We start from the raw sequence: 20,776 nt of genomic DNA, 5'->3' as shown, positions 1-20,776 counted from the left end.
TGTGCTTGCCTGGTGCCTGTGGAGATCAGAAGAGGGTGTCAGATTTCCTGGAACTGCAGTTACAAGTGGTTATAATCTGTCACCACTTAGTTTCTGGGAACCAAATCTCAGTCCACTGGAAGAACAGCAAGTACTCTTAGGCACTGAGCAAGCTGACTAGCCCCCAACTCTACTTAATGTTAAAAATGAATTTATCTTTTAGTACTTTGGAGTTTCTACAGAATAAGCTACTGAAGGAAGGAAATACCAAGGGCTTGGTGATTTGCTTGAAACGGGAAGGAAAAAATAAAACAAACAGAAAACAACAGAGGAAGAACAAACACAAACTAGTATTTCCATCAATAATCTGGCTGCATAGATTTAAGCCTTGTTACACATGACAGCCTTTCAAGCCCCAGATGTCCTGTTGCATTCATTTTAAGGTTTCATGGATTGATTGATGCAGTTTTCTGATAGTGTGTGTGTGTGTGTGTGTGTGTGTGTGTGTGTGTGTGTGTGTGTATGATGGTTTGGTGGTAGTAGTTGTCTACATTACTTGTTATCTATATTTTATTCAGATTGATAAATTAACAACAGGGTGTTCTGCATGTGGGTGATTGGCGGGGCTGGCCTATGCAAGGTATTAACACACTTGATTTATTACTTTAGACCAGATAAACCAGAAGCCATAATCTGTCAGTCCTCCCCTGTGAATAACAGAGATTTTTAATGGGATACACTTTAACAATGGCCTTCTCTGTTTAGCTTGCAATGAACAACTTACTATGATTTCCACCCCTGTGGAATTTGTGTTGGTTTGTTAATAGAAATTCATGAAGTTCTTATTTATTTGCAGGTAATGAGTGTGCTTATGGCAACTACCCTGAAATACCTTTGGAAGAAATGCCTGATGCTGATGCAGATGGGATAGCTAATGCTCCCTCCCTCCATATCCAAGAGCCATGCTCTCCTGCCACATCCAGTGAGTCATTCACTCCCAAGGAGGGCTCTCCTTACAAAGCCCCCATCTACATCCCTGATGACATCCCCATTCCTGATGAATTTGAACTTCGAGAGTCAAATATGCCTGGAGCAGGACTTGGAATATGGACCAAAAGGAAGATTGAAATAGGTGAAAAGTTTGGGCCATACATGGGAGAGCAGAGGTCGGACCTGAAAGATTCCAGTTACGGATGGGAGGTAGGAATGTCTTTTGAGTTAGCACACAAATACATTCAGGTCTATACAGAAGAGCTATGTGATCATGAGGATGCTCCACTTGTGGGAGCATGTTTAAGAACCAACTCTCTTATAATCTCATTGCTTGATAAAGCAATGCATTGCTTAAAGGAATAGTGTGATAAAAGGGATCTCGAATGAAGAATGCTCGGAGATGCATATCAATTTAAAAAGATGTAAGGAAGAGGCTGTGGTTTCTGAGTTATCATTCAGAATACTGGTTCTGTTCATCTTAAAGAGCATGTGACGTTAGCAGACAATCTTGCTCATGAGACATGTGTGCTATATGTGATCTTTTATGAGGCAGAGAAGTCTGGAAAGATTGGAGTAAAGCATATGTTTTCATCTAGCTATCATGTTTCATCTAGCTATATGTCAATTTGGTTTTACTTTTGTTCTGTATTTTCATTTCCCTCCTCTTATATATTTTTACGTCTTTTTAAATAAGACCTTTTTTTTTTTATTTTACGTGCTTCTTGAACATGTGCACAGTAGTTATCACTGAAATCTGTGATGATTCTTGATATTTAAATTGACTTAATGAATAACTCATATATGAAAACAAGAGTACTAAGTGACTATAAAATTGGTCACTAATTTCAGCTGAGCATCACATAGAACCCATCAGGTAGCATCCAACAATTGATGTCATTGATGACAATATCTATCTTAACTTTATTTCAATAAGGAGATATAATGTACATTTTGTTTATCATTTGTACCAATGCACTGTGTGTGTGTGTTGATGTCTACATATATACTTTACATTTATTTTTGCTTTTATTTTCATTCTCATTGCTTGAGACAGAGCTTTTTATTGACCAAGTCAGCCTGGAACTCTCAGATCCTCCTGATTCAGGCTTCCAGGTAGATGCTGGGATTACAGGCTTATGGTACCAACTCTGGTTTATTTTTATAGTTTGAAAATTGTTGGGACTAAACTATAACATCATGATTTCTGGAAAAATCTGGTCTTTAGAAGAAAAACTTGTAGGTGACTTCCGCATAGGTCAACGGTTTTGGAGATGTGAAGGAACTCCCCCTTCACAGTATTTCAGCTTGGTGGAAATCAGATAAACAGGATTTATCTTGGTATGTCCTCTTAATATTTATGATCATTAATAGAATATTTGGTTAGCTTTTAAACAGAAATGAATACATAGTGCCTGCAGGATGTAATTTCAGCTTTTTGTCCTCTTGCCTTATATATGTCCCCTTGTAAAATTTATTCAAAATTCCATAATGAAAATAACCCTCATTCAAATTCTGAAATACAGAAAGCTAAGCTCTGCATTGAACAGGGTTGCAAATGAGCATGCCTTCTGTAGTCTTGCCACTGACCATACCCTTGGGAAGACTGTGGTTTAGTAAATTACTTTTAGACTCATATATCAATAAAAGATTTTTAGAAATCACCATAGCTTAATGGATATGTGAGTTTGAATATATTTGAAGGCAAATGTGTGTCAATTTTATGTTATTATTGTTCACCTTAAAATAATGTCCAATAATAATTAACTCACTGAACATTTATTACAGAATCTACTGAGTTAGGTGAGTGTAGTCCTAGTCAGGGTTCTCCAGATGTATGGAAATAGACAGAGCTTAACTGTAAAGTCAGTTTGCAATTACAGGATCGGAAAGGACAGGGTGGGACATTTTAGACACAATGTATATGGATTGGGCATGGACCTGGGGAAACTTCTGCATTTATGGAAATTTAAAATAATTACACTTTTTCTCCTTGGGGAAAATGTCTTCAGCATGTATTTACCATAAGCAATATAAAATTATTTCCTTCGTTATGTTAAAATGCAGCCATTTTGATTGCCTAGAATTCAAGATGACTCTAAAAAATAGCTCATGGCTTTCTGCCTGCAGATCAGGCACTTGGTTTCTGTCCTTTAAGAATCTAGCGGATGGCCAGTTACATAGTATTCTTTGACATTTTAATACTCTCTTAAAATTTTTAAAATTGATTTATTTATGTGTGTGTGTGTACATGCCCATGCGTACACAGGGTGCACACAAACACACACATGAATATACTCCTGAGTGACACCACACACATGTGGAAGTCAGAGGACAACTTGTGGGAATCTGCTCTCTTTCTTACGTGTCATTTATGGGAATCACACTCCAGTTGGCAAACTTGGCAGCAAGCCCCTTTGCCAGTTGAGCCATCTTGCTTGCCCTCCCCACAATTTAAGAGTGTGAATTGTGTACTCTAGAGATATAATGAACAAGGCCATTGAGAAGGCTCCTCGTGGTTTTGGCAAACTTTATCCTTGGTGCTGTAGGTGAGTCCTTGATTCTATCTGGTTAATACAAAATCCATTTGCCATCGGCACAGGCACTTTTACACAGCATATTGTCCACTCCTGTGTGCTCATTTTGAATTGTCCTTATGGCATATATGTCTTTAATTGTGGCTTATTCTCCTCTTATCTGATTAGACCTATAATTGTGTTCTAACTACCATGACCTCTCTGAGGCTGCTTCATACTTTTTATGATGAAAGAAAGCAAGTCACTTAGAAATCCTTAAAGTAAATATGAACGAGGAAATTCTGATTTGGCAAACAGTTATTCAGTGCCTACTATGTGTCAGATCCTGCTTGAAGAGTTTTTTTTTCCAAATTAAAAATTACATATTTTTTCTTATTTTACATATCGTTCCCAGTTTCCTCTTCCTCCCTCCCTCCCTCCCTCTCTCCCTCCATCCCTCCCTCCCTGCCTTCCATGCCCCCAACCACCCTCCCATCCCATCACCCCACCACTCCACAGGGAGGGTGGTAACTTCCAGGAGGGGTCAACAAAAGCTGTCAAGTCATTTGGAGTAGGGACTAGGCCCTCCCTCCTGCCTCTAGGTTAAGGCAGTTATCCCTCCATGAGAATGTGCTCCCAAAGTCCTTTTGTGTACCAGGGATACATCCTGGTTCCACTGTCAGAGGTCCCTTAGACTGCCCAGGCCTTCTAGCTAAGACCCATGTTCAGGGGCTCTGAGCCAGTCCCATGGTGGATTCCCAGTTATCAGTCGGGGCCTGTTAGCTTCTCCTTGTTCAGGTTTTTGCAGCCTGATCTTGTCCTCCCTCTTTGCATCTGGATTCCAGTTCGGCTCAGTGTCTAGCTGTGGGTGTCTGCTTGAACAGTTTTCTACACAGTCACTTGACTTGTTCCTAATGGAGCAACTTAGTGATGGCTCTGCTGGCCCTTACCTTCTCCTGGCTCCTCTCCCTGTGCTTCTTGCTCCAATACATTGCATTCCCACCTGTTCAGTCCTGCAGGGAAGCACATGTTTCTTGAACATACTTAGCACCTGCCATGACTGGTTTGTAGTTCCCATCCTCTCTCAACACACTGTTCTTCATATACACTGTTCTTTATATTTGGATGTCTCCTTTCTCATCCTTAGAGATTTTTATATGTATTCTTTGAGTGTTCTTGTTGCATGACATTATCTACAACCTTCCTATTCACAACTTAGGGTTGCTCAAAGTTTGTTTCACTGGCAGCAGTGAAACCATTTACTAAGGAGCTTGAAATATTATGTGGTATGCAGGCTTGCTTAGATTACCCAAGAGGCCAAAATTTGCTTTGAGTTTTCAAAGCTACACTTTCCTAGCACAGTTTTGATAGTGTTTCACAAAGTTGTGTGGTATTACCGATGCTCAGCATATTTCTTACTTTTGTTTTAATAAGCAGACTGTATTAGTTCAGGCTGCCTAAACTTGGGGGCATAAGCAACCGAAATTTGTTTTATCACAGCTCTCGAGACTAAAAGTCAAAGGCTTAAATCCTGGTTGTATTTGGGTTTGGTGAGGGCTATCTGTTATTCTATGGTATGCACATACTAAGACAAGTGCTTGGATGGTGAGCTATATTTCTAACCTTTAAGTCATTAATTACATATGGTACTTTGGAAGAAGTTTATAAGTTTGTATTTCAGGAAAATAGGATTTTTTGAAGACATATTTATAAGCTAGATATATATAGTTAAGTAAAATAATCTAAAAATAAAGTAATAGACATATTTTCTCCAAAGGAGTATTGATTTAATAGAGGAACTTTAAAACTATTTCGGTTTGACGGTGACTGCCATGTCCTGAGGTATGTCACCTATTGCATTTGGCTAAAACCTCTAGTCCCTGTTAGGGGCTTAGCACTTGGCTATGGAAGAACACAGAGGCTAACAACAGAAGTGCCATTGGCTAGGACACAGACCAGCAATGGGTTATTACAGAGAAGAGGCCAATCACTATCTCTCAGATAGAGTTTTATAAATCATTTTCCTTGCTTCCTCATCTTGTTCCCTAGAAACTCAAATATCTCTAGAAATTCAAATATGCTAAAATTGTGTGGTTGTGGTCCTATTTGAAAAAGAAGCATTGACTGTTTCCTATTTAACAATGAAAATAAGGAATCAGGATAGATTCCTAAACTTACTTTTAAGTCAAAGAACAGTTTGAATAGTGTACTTGCCATAATTTGAAAGAAAATGACCCTCAAAGGGGGTGGCACTATTAGGAGGTGTGGCCTTGTTGAAGTAGGTGAGTCCTTGTTGGAGGAAGTGTGTCACTGTGGGGTCTGGCTTTGAGATCTCATATGTGTTAAAGCCACACACAGTGAGTGAGTCCACTTCCTGCTGCCCTCTGTTCAGGATGTAGCCAGCACCATGTGGGCCTGCAGGCCACCACGCTCCCTGGTGCAATGCTCCCCACCACGACAATAATGGACTGAGCCTCTGAACTGTGAGCTGCCACCTTAGTTAGATATTTTCTTTTCTAAGAGTTGCTGTAGGTCATGGTCAGGTCACAGCAATAGAAACCCTAACTCAGACAGTGATTTTTTTTTTCCTAACAGTCTGAAGTAGTTTATTAGAAAAACTATATAAAGGTTAGTCTCTTTGAAATTTGGTCATTTAGCATATTTTCTTTACCTTTACTATCACTGGCCACAATAAAACTACAAGTATATGTGCATCCATTAGTTAGGTGCCTACTGTGTGCCAAATCCCCTATCATGTTCATCTTGTCCAGAGCTGCTCCAAATTTTTTGATCTGTTAAAGTTTCAAGTATGTGCTTAGCTTTTATTTTCTCAGACATACGTAAAGTTGTACACAGAAAAATAATGATGTGTGTAGATAGTAAATTTCTCCTTTGTCCTGTTAAATAGATGAGATGGAATAGTGGAAAGAGATTATATTGGAGTTGGAAATTCATCATCCAATTTTGATTCAGTGCTTTGAAAATACATTATGTTCCAGACTGTAATCCAGAAATGTATTAGTGCAATGAGGCATGCCTCCCTATCTAGTTGTAAAACAAGCAGTTCTCATGATTGTAAGTTTGGTTTGAGGTTATGCAATGGTATCATCTCAGATATTAAAACATAAAATCCCTATGTTTTTTGAAACATGAATATACATTAACATTACCACCGATATTGAATTTTTTAAGATGCCTAACTCGTACATCAGGGTTATAAGAACACGTTGTATATCCATTGAATTACATTGCCAAGACTTTTTTATCTTAAAACTTTTGTAGTTGCTTCTAATTGGCGAGGGAGACAATTCATCATATATAGCTATATATAAGTATAGATATTTCATATAAATTATGAGTTGCCTACTTCAGCAATATGCAACACACACACACATGCACACACACACATATATGTAACATATGTATGCATATATATGGAGAATCTTTAATGGATGTCACTACTTATTAATGAAAAGAGTAATGCACTCTAACTATAAATAACAACCTAAGTTACAAAGTATCTATCCAAAGATGGTCAACATAGTGGCTTTTTACTTCATGCAGAATTAATGTCTCTCAGAAATATTCTCATTCATTTCTAGGAACAATACAAATTGTCCCATGAAACAATTGAATGTTTATTCTACTATTGTGGGTCAGAAATCACACTCCCACGATCTTCCTCTCTCGGAGATGTTATGACATTGCTCAGTATGTTTCTTAACTGATTTCAGATCAGGCCAGTCCATCTGTCAAATGCTAGTGAAGACACAGATAATAACTCAGCTGAGTGTCTTCATTGAATCCTGGAAAGTCAGGTGAAAAACATCATCTCTATTGATACAGGAACAAGTATTCTGAATACACACCAAACAGCTTATGAATGCCCCTAGACAAAGGTACATGCCTTGGTTCTTTTAAGAGTTTGCTCACGATTGGCCTGTGCTTGGGAGGCAAGGGCAGGTGGGAACGCTGTGCATTTGAGCTCAGCCTGGTCTACATCCAGTATGACATAATAAAAATTTGTCCCAACAAACAGACAAACAGCAACAAAATGGTCATCTGGGAGTTTACTAGTACTGTATATTATATATGTTGCTGCCTCTGTGTGGACTGCATACATCTATTGGCTTGATAATAACTACAAAAATTAGTGCATCTGATAACTCTTACATTATCCCTCCAAATAAATATTTGCCTTAAAATTTCTTTCCTTTTAGATTTACTTATTTTATCTTATATGTGTGAGTCTTTTGTCTCCATGTATACCTGGAAGCCACATGTGTGCCTGGTGTCCAAAAAGGTCAAGGGAGTCATTAGACCTCCTGGAACCAGAGTTAAGGATGGTGTGGACCACTGTGTGGGTGCTAGGAACCAAACTTGAGCCCTCTGCAAGAACAAGTGCTCTTTATTGCCCTGGCAATTGCCCCAGTGCTTTCCAAAGCCATCAGAAGAGGGTTCCTTTTATACTGTTCTCTAGAATTGAAATGTTCTGTTTACATGTTCATTCACTGATTTTCTTATTCTCTCAATACCTAAGACCACCAGGTGTGGCTTTCAAAAGGTCTCCCCTCTCAAAATGCTCTTAGTCTTTTTCCTTATAATTTAGGAAATCTACCTTGTTCCCTTAGCCTTTTGAAAATGAGTTCCTAGCACCTGTACCTTGGGTAGCTCACAGATGCCTCTCACTCTAGCATCAAGGAATACAATTTCTCTGGTCTTTGGGGGACACCTGCACATACTCACACACACAGACACACACAGAATAAATCATACAGTAACTTAAAAATTTTGTAGTTAACCAGTGCCTGGAACTGGCTGGCCAATGAGGAGCCAGACTTGCAAGCACCATTCTTCTTCCTTGGGGGTCTGGAGGATGACTAGGTTACCTCTCTGGGTGACACCTCTGTCCCTGTTACACAGAGTTTTGCTTGTGTCAACGTGAAGTGTATGCATGCATATTGCTGTTGCTAGTAGCTCATGTTGTTGACCCAAGGGTATTGGGCACCATTGGCAGGACAGTGCTGCTTTCCTTTCCCCCAGGCTTCCCAGGTTGCATGGCATGGTATGACAACGGCAACTGGTCAGGAGCCACAGGTGTGCATAGTTTGCTTGTTTGCTTTTTATTGTTGTCTAAATTATTGTGGTGGTAGATCATCACGTGTGACGGTAGCGTTGAGAAGTCCACCCTGACACAGACACCAGCTTCCACAAGGGATGAACAATTACTGTTGGTCTTACATTGGGTCTTACATTGTCAGCCCATGAATGCCCATTTCCATTTTCAGGAAAACTTCACTTAAGATTCTATCTTAGCACGGAATTAGGACAGTCATCTCACATGATCATGAAGCACCTTGTAGAGTGGGAAGAGTATCTCTGTAAATCTATCTACAGGTGCAACAGATGACTGGCCTCTGCCCTCTGTGGGATTGTTTTCCTTAAATTAGAACCAATAATTTGACACTTAAAGAAATATAGGAATCTCTCAATTGGCTATGAAAGGCTCTAAATCATCTTAGAATTGTGTCTTTAGTGCACAGTTTCTCCCACTTGTAGGATCACAGATGGAGGTTAGTCCTGGGTGGAGCTCTCCATCTTTCTGCAGTCTCCCCAGGGAGTCATTAATTCTCCCACCCATCTTGTTTACAAGAGGGTGAGGTAAAGCTAGAGCTCATTCTAGGCCCCCACTAGCTTTCATGCTGGGGTAGAGGAGGGTAAATAAAATAATACTGCTTGATAGAAAAGATAGCTGGAGAAGACTCCTTTTGGTCCAGTTGGTGCTTTCCTATCCTCTACTTTCACAACCTCACTAAGCATAGATTTCTATTTCCTTTTTTGTAGACGCTTCCCCAATGTTTCTCTTTAGGAAAATACTTATAGTTTACTTTGTGGTGTTTTCACCCATGTGCACATTTACTAGCCTAGGGTTTGGAGGCCAGAGAGACTACAAGTGTGGTCTTTTGCCTTCTAGGCCCTGACCCTCTCTGAGTATGGGCAGGCTCCAATGAAAGCCTAGTCAAGGATTTTACCCCAGGACACAGCCACATAGATGGATGCCAAATATCAAAACTCAAAGTCAATGCCGTTATGCTTTCTCAGTCCAAAGTAAATCTAATTACCATTCTTAGATGGTCTAGATCTTATGCACTGCCAAGGCAATGTGTGTTATTGAAGCCTTTGTCTTGAAAGATAGTACATGGGGCTTTGCTTGTGGCAAAAAAGGGTATCACACATGTGAATCCAAGAGTCACTGGGCTGCCTATTGACCTGCATCTCAGCCTTGATGAGCCTGTGTTCATTTTTAATTGTATTAGATCTCGAGGCCTTACATTCAGAGAACTGACCATGATAATGCACAGACACAAAGGGCAAATATATGGACAATTAAAATTAGCTTTGCAGAGGGCAAATACATGGGCAATTAAAATTAGCTTTGTAACTGTTCCTATTCACAGTGCCATTTCATGTCTAAAGTTTTAGCTGTCACTGACAATGTTATTATAATTACTAGCTCTTGAAGACTTGGTTCTTCTGTGGTTGTTAGAAATCCATGAAACAAAGTCCTCATGAGTTGCAGAGCCGACAGCAGCTGTGCCTACATTCAGCATTTGCTCAGCAATGCTGAGACTTTGCCACTTTTAAGTGTCAGAGAGGGACAAAAATAGCTCCAAAAAGAGACACTCAAAAGGAAAAGGAATTATCATTGTGTTTAATAAGAGAAATGACAAGCAATCATAATTCTTTCCATTAAGTAAATATGTTAGAAAAATTTATTATGAAATGACACATTATGCGAGCCAGGAATCAAAGATGACATCCTTGCATTAAATACGGTAGATGCCATTAAGGAAAACAGTCAATATGTCACTAAGCCATGGCCTGTAAAAATTAAATTGATTTGGTAAATGTAAGTAAGATAGATCTGTTTGCTTTCATCATCAATTTTGAGTGGGTGAACAGGTGATGTCACCAACCTGGGAGCGATAAAGATGCAGGACCATCTGGAAAGGCGGGTGATGGATGGGCAACTGCTTTTGGGTAGTGACAGTGCTGTGGTACTTTGTCACTTGGGATGCAGTACTTAATAACTTTTCAATACCATCATAATAAATTTCACTGCCTTATTAATATAGAAATGGTGAGTTATTACCATGATGGTGAGTGTAAATAACTGGAGATGCAGCCGTCAAAAGCTGATTGTTCCAGCATGTATCTTTAAGCAACACAGTTCACTCATGATAATCAACCCATGTCTATACCAGTACAGTTTATTGCACTTGTCAAAGGAAAAAGTAGTATTATTCAAAATTATATGAAGTCGTAATAAACAAGTTGAATATATTATCAGACTTTTCCTGTAAGTTTCCAAACATGAGGCAGTAAATAATTTTTAATAATGTCTTTTCATGTAAAATAATGTCCATATGTTGTAATAACATCCTTGCTTAACTATTAACAAAACAGTCAACTTCTTTGTGTGATTTCAAGGATATTTTTATTTGTACTTTTCAGTCAGTAGAGCTCCAAGGCATGAAATCCTTCTATATTAAAAGAGCAGAGACAGGAACATTAGAACATTTCATTAACACGCTCCAAAGTTGCTGAGTACATACCATGTCACACATTTCTATTTTAATTGAACAGATGTACTTAAGAGCAAACGACAGCAAACAAAATAAAGACAAAATTATAAACACGTGTCACCAAGTAGTGGGCAGGCAAGAACCCCTGATGAGCATCTGTGTGTATTTTATGGAGAGCCAAGGACTGCACTTCATAAGTTTGCCACTGATGTTTTCAGTTTAATGAGGAGAAACCAAATATGTAGATAGGTGTAAGTTGAAGATGAATTATTGGATCAATCACTTAGCACCCTTGAGGGTGTCTGCCATTGTTCAGTGGGAAATGTCTAGAGCCAGCCAGTCCTTCTGTGCACAGCAGGGTGCCTTGTGTGCAAAGGAATATGGAAAACTTCCTCCTTCATGTCACTGTGATCTTTATATTATTTCTGGGCCAGGCTGACTTTGAATTCTGACGTTGTCTTTCAGGCTGCAGGCTGCCAGCCTCTTAAACGAAATGCCTCTCCGCCATTTCTATTACTGCTGAAAACACAGCCGGCAGTCTATTAACAGGCAATAAAGCTCAGGAAACCCAGGCCTCATTTCTTGGGTCAGAGGTGAAAATTGCATACTAAATGAAACAAAGGTGTGCCTTGAGCGCTCTAGAAGCTGCAAGGGTGAGCACACGTGTTTTTAGCCAGTCTCCCACTTAAAGGGGAAGGAATAATCATAATAACGGTGGCCCGTGGAGCTAAGTACTCAGTTGAGAGAAATTATATCAATCTGACAAATATAGCCTTCACAGGAGATAAAGTCTCTAATGACCTTAAATGCATATATTTATCATTTAATTCAACGACCCCATTCCCTTGGGCTTAGACCAACTACGTTTCCCTGAAGCTTGGGGATTTTTTTTTTACTAGCCTAGAGAATAATAAGCATTTGTCAGAAGTTCCAAAGTTGAACACAGTTGGAAGCAAAGGACAGGAGAGGGGAACATGGTTAATGAAGTCATTCTACCTCAGAGAGTATTAATATGAAGTTTTATTGATGTACAAACTGCAGTTTTTCATGGGTGAACAGTAGGTGGCACACAGGGTAGTGAAGAAATGGGAAAATTTAATCAAAGTTATTTTCATCACATTTTATTCACTTAAATATGGCACCAATGTACACATCATGTTAATATGCAAAAGAAGGGCCCCTAAATAGTTAAGGCACATGCAAGTTGAATGTGGAAAGATCCAAAGGAGCCAGAAGAAAGAATCAGAAGTTCTCCTGTTTTATCAGGTAAAGTGGGGGATCAGGAGAGCCCCAAGGATAAAGAGGCCCTTGTTCATGGTGGGCTTTTCCTGACTGTGTTCTAGGTCTCATGTGATGAAGCCTGAGTGATGCCTAGGAAGCGGTGACTCTTGTGTCCCCTTTGTGAGACTGTCAGGGCCTTTGTTCATGCTGTCAGTCAGCTGTTCTCAAGACCCCAGCCCCTGGCTTAGGCAGCCACATGGGTAACTGCGGTAGCTACTGGCAAATAGATTTCTGTACCATGTATTATCCTTCAGGCCTTTCCTCCGGGGCTCCCAACCCCCACCTTCAACAATCTAGCCATTCATGTGGCAGAGCCCTTGCTCACTTCTCCACCAAGTGTCTAGTGGTTTGTGTTTCAGGGCCATGTGTGAGACAGTGGAAGGAACCAGGGATGGATGCCAGGAACCTGGAGTTTTTGCCCTGGAGTCAGACTTGGGACCTTGGAAAAGTCGTTTGACTTTCTTCTATCTCCCTGCCTCCCCTTTCATCCCTGTGGAGTACTCTCTAGGGTAATGGCTTTGGAGGTTTTATTTACAGTGAGGCCATGCTTGGATCTTTGTGCTTTGGGAAGAACACAAATTCACTTCAAATTAAGCAAAAAATATGTGCTTGTTTTACAGTGTCTCTTGGTTAAATTACTGTAAACTTGTGGCTTTCAGACTTGAAATGAAAGCAACTTTGGCATGTACATTCCTTTGTGGAACTTAATGTTTTAGCAGAGCAGTCACCTGAAGACCAAACCTTCCTTTGAGTAGAAAGTCAGTGGGTTAGAAGTAGGATGCTACTCCTATCTCTCCTTTGAAAGATGGGGGTATGGATTTCCTTGTTCCCGGAGTAAGCCAAGTTTCACCCAACAATGCACTGTTTACAAAGTATATTCAGAGTTAACATTTTGCCCTTTCAAATAGAATGTAGATAAAATGGGGCAAAAAAACCCCCACTAACCAACCAACCAACCAACCAACCAAACAAACAAACAAACAAAAAACCAGCACAAAGCAGTAAGAAAAGAGACAGTGTGGGGTAGAGAGGAATGGTTCTTCTGTTTAAATTCCATTAGCTGGCTTTTTGATGGGATGGATCTTAGCCACCTTTCTCTGGTTTACCTGCAAAAACAGGATGGAGTAACTATGACAACAACCTCAGGGATCAGATGTGAAGGTGATGTTGAGAAGCTGTACTTAAGCTGTACAGGACTTAAAGCAGCGTGTGGGGCTGTAATGTGCATTCCATAGCACACGTCTTGGTGCCTTCATATTCACCTTCCCATCACCCCTCCAAATTGGAGATGCTCCAATTCCTGGATGAAAAGACAAGAAAATTAAATGTTCTGGGTTTGCAAAGCCACAACATGCAAGAGTGAAATATTACCCCCTTTCTGAATACTATTTAGAAATGACTTTCCTGTAGACCCAACTACTTTCATCAGTAGACATTGATGAAGCCTAACCAAATTTTAAGTAAAGACTTTGGTAAATGTTCCTTAACCATGACAAGAAGGAAGAATTTTATCTTTGTGTCTAATGACTCTGTGTTACAACAAGGTAGGGTGGGCAAGGGAGGGGAGAGTTCAGCATTTGGGACATTTGTTCAGGAGATGGCTCAGCATATGAAATCAGCCTCCAGAACCCATGTTAAAAGATTACAGCTGAGCACACTGACTTAAGCTTGTGAATTCAGCCCTGGGAAGGCAGACAGGCATATTATACATGATTCACTGGCTAGTCAGCCCAGCTTAGGAAGTTCCAGGCCAGTGAGAGGCTCTCTTAAACAAACAAACCAGAAATAAAGGGTGATAGGGCTACCAAGGTATCTGACTACAGTACCCGAGGTTATCTTGTAGCTTTCACACACATGTGTACACACAAAGCTTCCAACCCTCACCCCAGCCCCGAATCTCTTGATGCTCACATCCAGCAACTTTGTTTGAAGGCTTCTCTTGTCCCTTGCTTCTTTATTGCTCATCCTGTACTTAGTACTCCCCTGTCTTGCAAACCTTACTTTTTTAGGTTTTGGTCAGAGATAGGGGTGGGGCTGGTTTGTTCTGAAAGGAGGCAGGGTTGAGTGTGATCCAGTAGGGTGTTGGGGGAAGGTCTGGATGGTTTTGGTCCAGTGTGTGGTCCTTTTCAGGAATTACTGTTGTGGAGCCTTCCTGCCTAACTTAGAGAGCACACATCTCATGTCAGCTAGTATTGCCATGAACTATAAATGTCTAATCTTAAATGAAGTATACTTTATCCCTCCACACAATCCTGTTACTTGTTAAATGACATTAGCCATCTTGTGAATTAACTTTTCTTCTTGGCCCTACTCAGTGGTTTATGATGTGACAGTGGTGTTTTATCACTGTGTCATAACTCACTAGGTTGTGGCAAAATACAGACATATATCATGAGTGCTTGCACATCTCCTGATCTTATTATACATTATCATTTGCTCACACATAGCATGTTATATGTAGTGTATCTTGACAGAAAATTTGGGGGTTGCAATTGAATGGAAGATGCTCAGTGACTTCTAATATGCTAAACTTTTCTATTTGTCATAACCTCTGAATTCTTTGAGTATAAGAAGCATTAACAGTTGTATTGTTCTCTCAGGAAGGAACATCATCCGTGCTTTTTGAATGGAGGGCAGCAACTTTTCCAACTCACAGCATAGTGCAGTGGAAGACTTGGATAAAATGGATCAGAATTTGTAGCTGAATGGACCAGTAGCCCGAAGCCCAAAGTTGAGTTTGCATGAGTATGGAAAGAAGCTTCTCAAGGGAAGTGTGAGAAGAGCCCCACTTCCTGGGAATGCAATTAGCCCATAAATTCAGTTCCCCTAGCCACAAAAACTCTGGATTAATGTCTGCCAACATCTACAGGACTAGTTTGTGTTTGTTGCAAAAATCCCTGCTAGATTTTATCATTCTTTATACAAATTGTACTATCCTAAGATTTCTTGTGTGTAGGGGTGGGGTGGGTCTTCCATTGAGAATATAGTAGATTTTATATTACTTAATTGAAATTTGATATGTTAGAAAAGGCATCAATCTTGAGAAATCCAAGTAAGAATATTATATTTTCAAGTGGTTTAATAAGGATAGGGAAAAACAGGCTGAGTAGATGTTTATTCAGGGAGAAATAACTTACAACAGAGGCAGATGAACACCGACAGGTTCCTGGTACTAAGGATGCTTCTGGATGTTCTCTGTCCCTGTCCAGCAAGCAAGAGAGAGTTCCGGAGCCCCTTCCCCAGACCTAGTTTCCCCACTTCATGTCTGCCCCTGTCCCCACCCCCAGGGGGCATGGTCAGTGCCACAGGTGCAGACAAAGTAAATATCTCACTAAAGAATCTCTTTCTGCATACCTCCAAAAACTCAAATCTAAAGACATTAATTCTATAAAGGCATTACCAGTAGTATAAAGGTTGAGGAGTAGTTGGCTTTGCCTATAGATGCTTCAGATAAAAAACCAATCAAATCAATTCATGAAATAATGAATTATTGCAATACAATTTGCACGGGTCACTGGCACTGCTTTGTTAGGGACACTATGGAGGAACACACGCAGCTACATGGTGAGTTCATCTCACAGACATTCATTCCTTTGTCTTGGATGTTATCTGAGTGTTGGCAATGTGGCTCTAAAGTTGGCTTTATTTTGGGTACTCTCAGGTTTCCTCCAGTTAGATTTAGAGGTAAGTTACAATTGGATAGCACAGCTGGGGAGCTGCTGTCTATGCTTTGTCCAGCTATGTATTCCAGAGCAGTTATAGTGCTTCTGTATGAATAAGGGCAAAAATGATTTCTACTTCAGTTTCAGGCACGGTGGTACTTGAACTAATAGAACTTTAAAGTCAAGAAGTGTAGAAGGCGGCACTGTGGTGTGGTGTTCTATGTATGTGGGGGTGAGCATGACTACATGGGTTAGCTAGTTTGATTTGGGGGAAACAAACCACCACAGTAGGATGTTAAAATTCATCAGAAAGCTGGCAGAGGTTAAAAAATAAACAGGAAGCTGCCCAGCTCAAGGAGCCTATGCAAGTGGATTTGTCTACAATCTTTTCGAAAGCCACTTGCATTTTTAATATTCTTATTGAATAATCTGTCAGTGTTTACTCATTCATGAATTAAATGGTACTTCTCTTTAGTATGGACACTAAATTCATCCTTCCTGTGAGGCCTCTGGTTTTGGACAGTTGTCTCATTTTCCTGGTCCTATTGCTTAATGCATACAAGCTTGGTTTTCTTCTCTATAGAAGAAAAGTAGTTTCCTACAGCTCCAGACAAGGCACATGCACCTTGAAGTAATTGTTGGTTGGTTGTTTATTCAGGGCTGCTCAGGTATATTACAACACAAATGTCAGAAGAAAATTATGTGCTAGTGTAAACTGGTCTATCTGTTTTTAAAAAATGAGGGGCTGTATTTTCAGAGAGACTGGAAACCTATTTAAAGTAAGTCCTTTGGTCACTGAGATGTGTCAGAAACCCTGCCCTTTATTCTGAAGTGCCATTGTGTTAGTGCCGAAATGTAAAAATAATAAACAGCTGACATTTTAGGCACAGACTAAACACCAAACAAATGACATTGCATCAAAGCCCTTGCGAAAATTACAAGATGGGGAGGGGGTGCAGTGGAAGGAGAGCATGGAGCAGTCACAAGCTCTTCTGTAGTAGTGTTCACACCTCTGCCTGTTTCTTGCATTGGGGTGGTTTTGTTTGTATGGACAATTAATTGTTTTTTAGTTTGGACTTATATGAAACACTGATGAGCATATGGTTCCTAAAATCAATCTTGTTTTGCCTCTTATTAGTTAATACAGGAACTTCACAAATATGTGACCTGAACACCATGTCTTTTTAGAGCCTCTAGGATATAAAGGGGTAGCTCCCCCTTCCCACCCTCCCTTCACCTTTCTGTCTCCTCTCCTCTCTTCTCCATGTTTTCTTTTTATCTCTGCCTCTTCTTAGTCAAGTTCAAATATTATTCTCCTTACCTAGTAGTTTGGGTTAAACTAATTGCGTGTCCACCTAATGTGTTTGTAGCCCTCCTCCGGAGTAATTATTCGCAGGGTTTGACCATCTGAGGGACAGTTAGTCATTCCGAGGACACAGGTGGGGAGCACACCTGCCATGAGTCACTTACTGGTGATTGTCTCTGTATGAAATGACTCACAGCTGCTCAGCATGTGCCCCTAAAGAAGGGAGGAGGCCTTTCAGGTCCAGAAGAAAGTTGCCTCTTAAATTAGTACTATTTTCACTCTCCCCCATGTCTTGGTTACTTGGAGAAAAACACTTAATGCCCAGGACAGCAGTGAGCAGGGCTACACAGAGAGGGTTGTCTTTCTAGCTGCTCCCGGTAACTCTTCTGTTAGGCTCCCAAGATCCACTTACATTTGAGCTTTATAAAGGAAAAAATGTTGTAAAGTTTTCTAGTTTTGAAGACCAAATTTCTCATTAAATCCAGTGCTCCATAGCTTTCAAGGAGGCGAGCCACATTTTAAGGCTATTGCTACATACCTCTCAGTGTTCCAGCATTCCTAATAGAGAAAAAGCTCAACTATTTACTGAGTAGTACTAGTGGGTATCAGTAAAGAGCTTTATGAGATTTTTTTTTTACAAAAACTTACTAACCTTGCACCATGTTTCATGGCATAAAAGCTAAAGGCAGTGAGAAATTTAGTAACCTGTGTCTCAGAGTTTACTTGACATTAAATTTGACAGGTTTAGAAAATTCTATGATCATTTTTTTCTATGAGACATTACTCTTGCTCATTCTTCAAAAACTTTTGCCTTAGCATGGGGAATTACAGATAATTCCGTGCAACAGGTTTAACTTACCATTTTCATAGTGAAAAGAATAGCCTAGCATGGTCCCGATTTTCTTTGGTTTCCTCCCATTCTCAAAAGAAGCGGTGGTATTCACATTTCTTTGTCTAACAGTTTTATAATGTCTTAAGAGATTAACAGTGAGCATGAATGAGGGCCTATGGATTAGACAACAAAAAGCCTGGGACATTCGCTACCTTGCTCACACATTTCAAATCTTCCGGCATTGCCGAGCGACGTATAGAAACTAAGAGAAGATAATAAGTACCAGAGTCTCAAAAGTATTTAGTGATTCAAGAAATTCAGATGTCATGTCAGAACTGACAGACTGATGGAGCCGTCTGTGGCAGGGCCTACTTTTTGTCTTATGTTCAGCTCTCATACTGAGTGAATGCAGATGTTATCGTGGTACCCCAGACAGTCAGTCAGTGAAATGTGACAAGCTGTCAGTGGCGTTATACTAAGTTGATTTTGCTAAAATATCCACAAGCCTTACAGCTTCTCTTTATAGAAAAAAAGCAAAACAAAACAACAAACAACCCTCTTCCCTCGTTTAATCGAACGAATGCAAGCTATTGACTGACCCCTTGTAAGTTGTCATCTTTGGCAGAGCGAGCCTTTTCTCTGGGGACTTAGACTTAACACATTAGCAGTAATGCATCTCAAGTATCCAATCCCAAAGTAGCCCACTGTAGTTTTTCTTTATAAAAATGAGTTGCATAATTTTTTTGCTTAATTTACATCTTACCTCAATGTTTGGCAAAGGGCATTTCAAGAAGAGAGTGAACTCCCTCTGCTAAAATCAGGAGCCAAGAAGAAAGGTTAAAAGTCTGAAGGGCCACTTTAAACAAAATCCCCTGTCTTAGAAATAGGCAAGAAAAATGAGTATGTGAGTTTCCAGTAATCAAGAACTAAGAATTCTTGTTTCTATACTTTTTTTAAGTGGGAGCTAAAGTTTCTTACTGGCCCCACTGTGAACAACAACTCCATCAGTCCCTGAGACCAGTTCTGATTTCCATATATGGGTTGGACAGTCAGAATTTTCTCCTAAAACCAGATTTTTTTTTTTTTTTAAAAAAAGAGGGACAAGGAAATGTAGACCATCTCCAATCTGATCATATATCGATATGTAAAGATTAGGTTTGCTTATGCAGTGATCATTTTATTTCCCATTAGTCCCAGATTCAAATTTTGAAGAATTCAAGAATTTCAAGTTGAAATTCAAAAATTCAAGGATTTCAAATCGGATGAAGCTCACAAGCCAGCAATGAGGAGAGAAGAATTAGAAAGAGAACATAGTTCCAAAAATTTTGTGTTGCTTTTAATGATAGCCGCGATGGTGTCTTTTAAAGCCAAGAGACAGGGGACACCGAGAGTGTAGAGAGTGTAACCGGTTCCCTTTCAGCAAGAGCAACAGTAGTTGGCTGTGCTTTTCTGGCTGACATGCTGCTGTTGTATGGAATATGTTGATTTTGAGTTACGGATTGTTTGCCAGGTTGCTTTCTGCCACTTGCCTCAAGATTTGCTACTGCCAGGCCACACTTTCAGAAACTATAGGTGAAAGAAATCCAATGACAGCATGTTTTGTCTCCGAGTGTCGCCGACGAGTTTGTCACACAATGAGAAATCGTCCTGTGATTTTGAAAAATGAAAAAGTGAAGACATTTTAAAGATAACATCTAGCCAAGCGTTTCTGTAAAACGCAGAGCTAAACAATCAAACGGAATCCTGCATATGGGGGAAATGATTTAGAGTCTGTTTGGCTGCTAATCGCACTCGCGCTCAAGTTTTAGATTTCATCTGTCTGCTCAGATCTATTGTAAGCCATTAAGTGGCTTCCTTTTTCCCCTACAAATTGAATGCTGCAACTGCAAGGAACTCTTTTGTTCTTTTAATTCAGTCAGCATGGAAATGATTTTCTCATTTCAGGCCCTTTTCTCTCCTCTCTTCATTGTGTCAATAAAATAGAGTTGTGCAGGGCCGCTGTAATCAGCTTAGAGTGCTAATTCATTGTCGGGATGCTATCTGGGTTTGCCTACAGGTGGGCACTCTAAGGGGTCAGTCTCCAGGGGAGTGTAATTGTGTGTCTCCTGGGGCTTGTTTGCAGAATGACCTAAAGCTGAAGTCCCAGCTCTGGAAGGGAGGGGGACTGACACACAGAAGCTGGCCAAACACATCAACTGTGTGTTCATGTGTCCCTCTGTGGGTCTGGTGCTGTGAGGGGAGCTATGCTCCCTGTTCCTAATGTACTTATGCTTTTCTGCAATTATCCATAAAACGTGAATTCATCTAAAATTTGCACACATTTCTGAAGGGTACAAGCAATTTTGTATTTCGGAGCTACAAATTAAAAGTTAGGCTAGGATTAATGTATGCTAATATGACCAAACCAAATTGAACAACAACAACAAAAAAAAGAGAACCCCCAAACTGCCAGTTTAGGAAAATATTCTCGTCCATGTCCTGTGAAAGTTGCTTAATACGTTGATATGGGAGTATTACAAACTAATAAGTTAAGCGTTATGGGCACTGAGGAATTTTTGACAATTCTGGAAGAACAGTGATCAGTTGTCTGGAACAGGGAGAAAAGTAACCCTGGGCAGGAAGCT

General features: G+C 40.0%; 1 protein-coding gene across 6 annotated transcripts in view; it reads left to right on the top strand.

The window, feature by feature from the left end:
* The window catches only part of Mecom (MDS1 and EVI1 complex locus), a 540,594-nt gene that overhangs the window by 269,496 nt on the left and 250,322 nt on the right, over positions 1–20,776 (top strand). For all 6 annotated transcript variants that reach the window (XM_051185854.1, XM_051185852.1, XM_051185853.1 and 3 more), the window contains exon 2: positions 836–1,179. In XM_051185854.1, coding sequence (XP_051041811.1) covers positions 836–1,179 — 344 coding nt within the window. The remainder of the gene's footprint in view (positions 1–835; positions 1,180–20,776) is intronic.

Source organism: Phodopus roborovskii, unplaced genomic scaffold, assembly GCF_943737965.1.
Source record: "Phodopus roborovskii unplaced genomic scaffold, PHOROB, whole genome shotgun sequence".
Lineage (NCBI taxonomy): Eukaryota > Metazoa > Chordata > Mammalia > Rodentia > Cricetidae > Phodopus > Phodopus roborovskii.
This window is presented reverse-complemented; position numbering and strand designations above follow the sequence as displayed.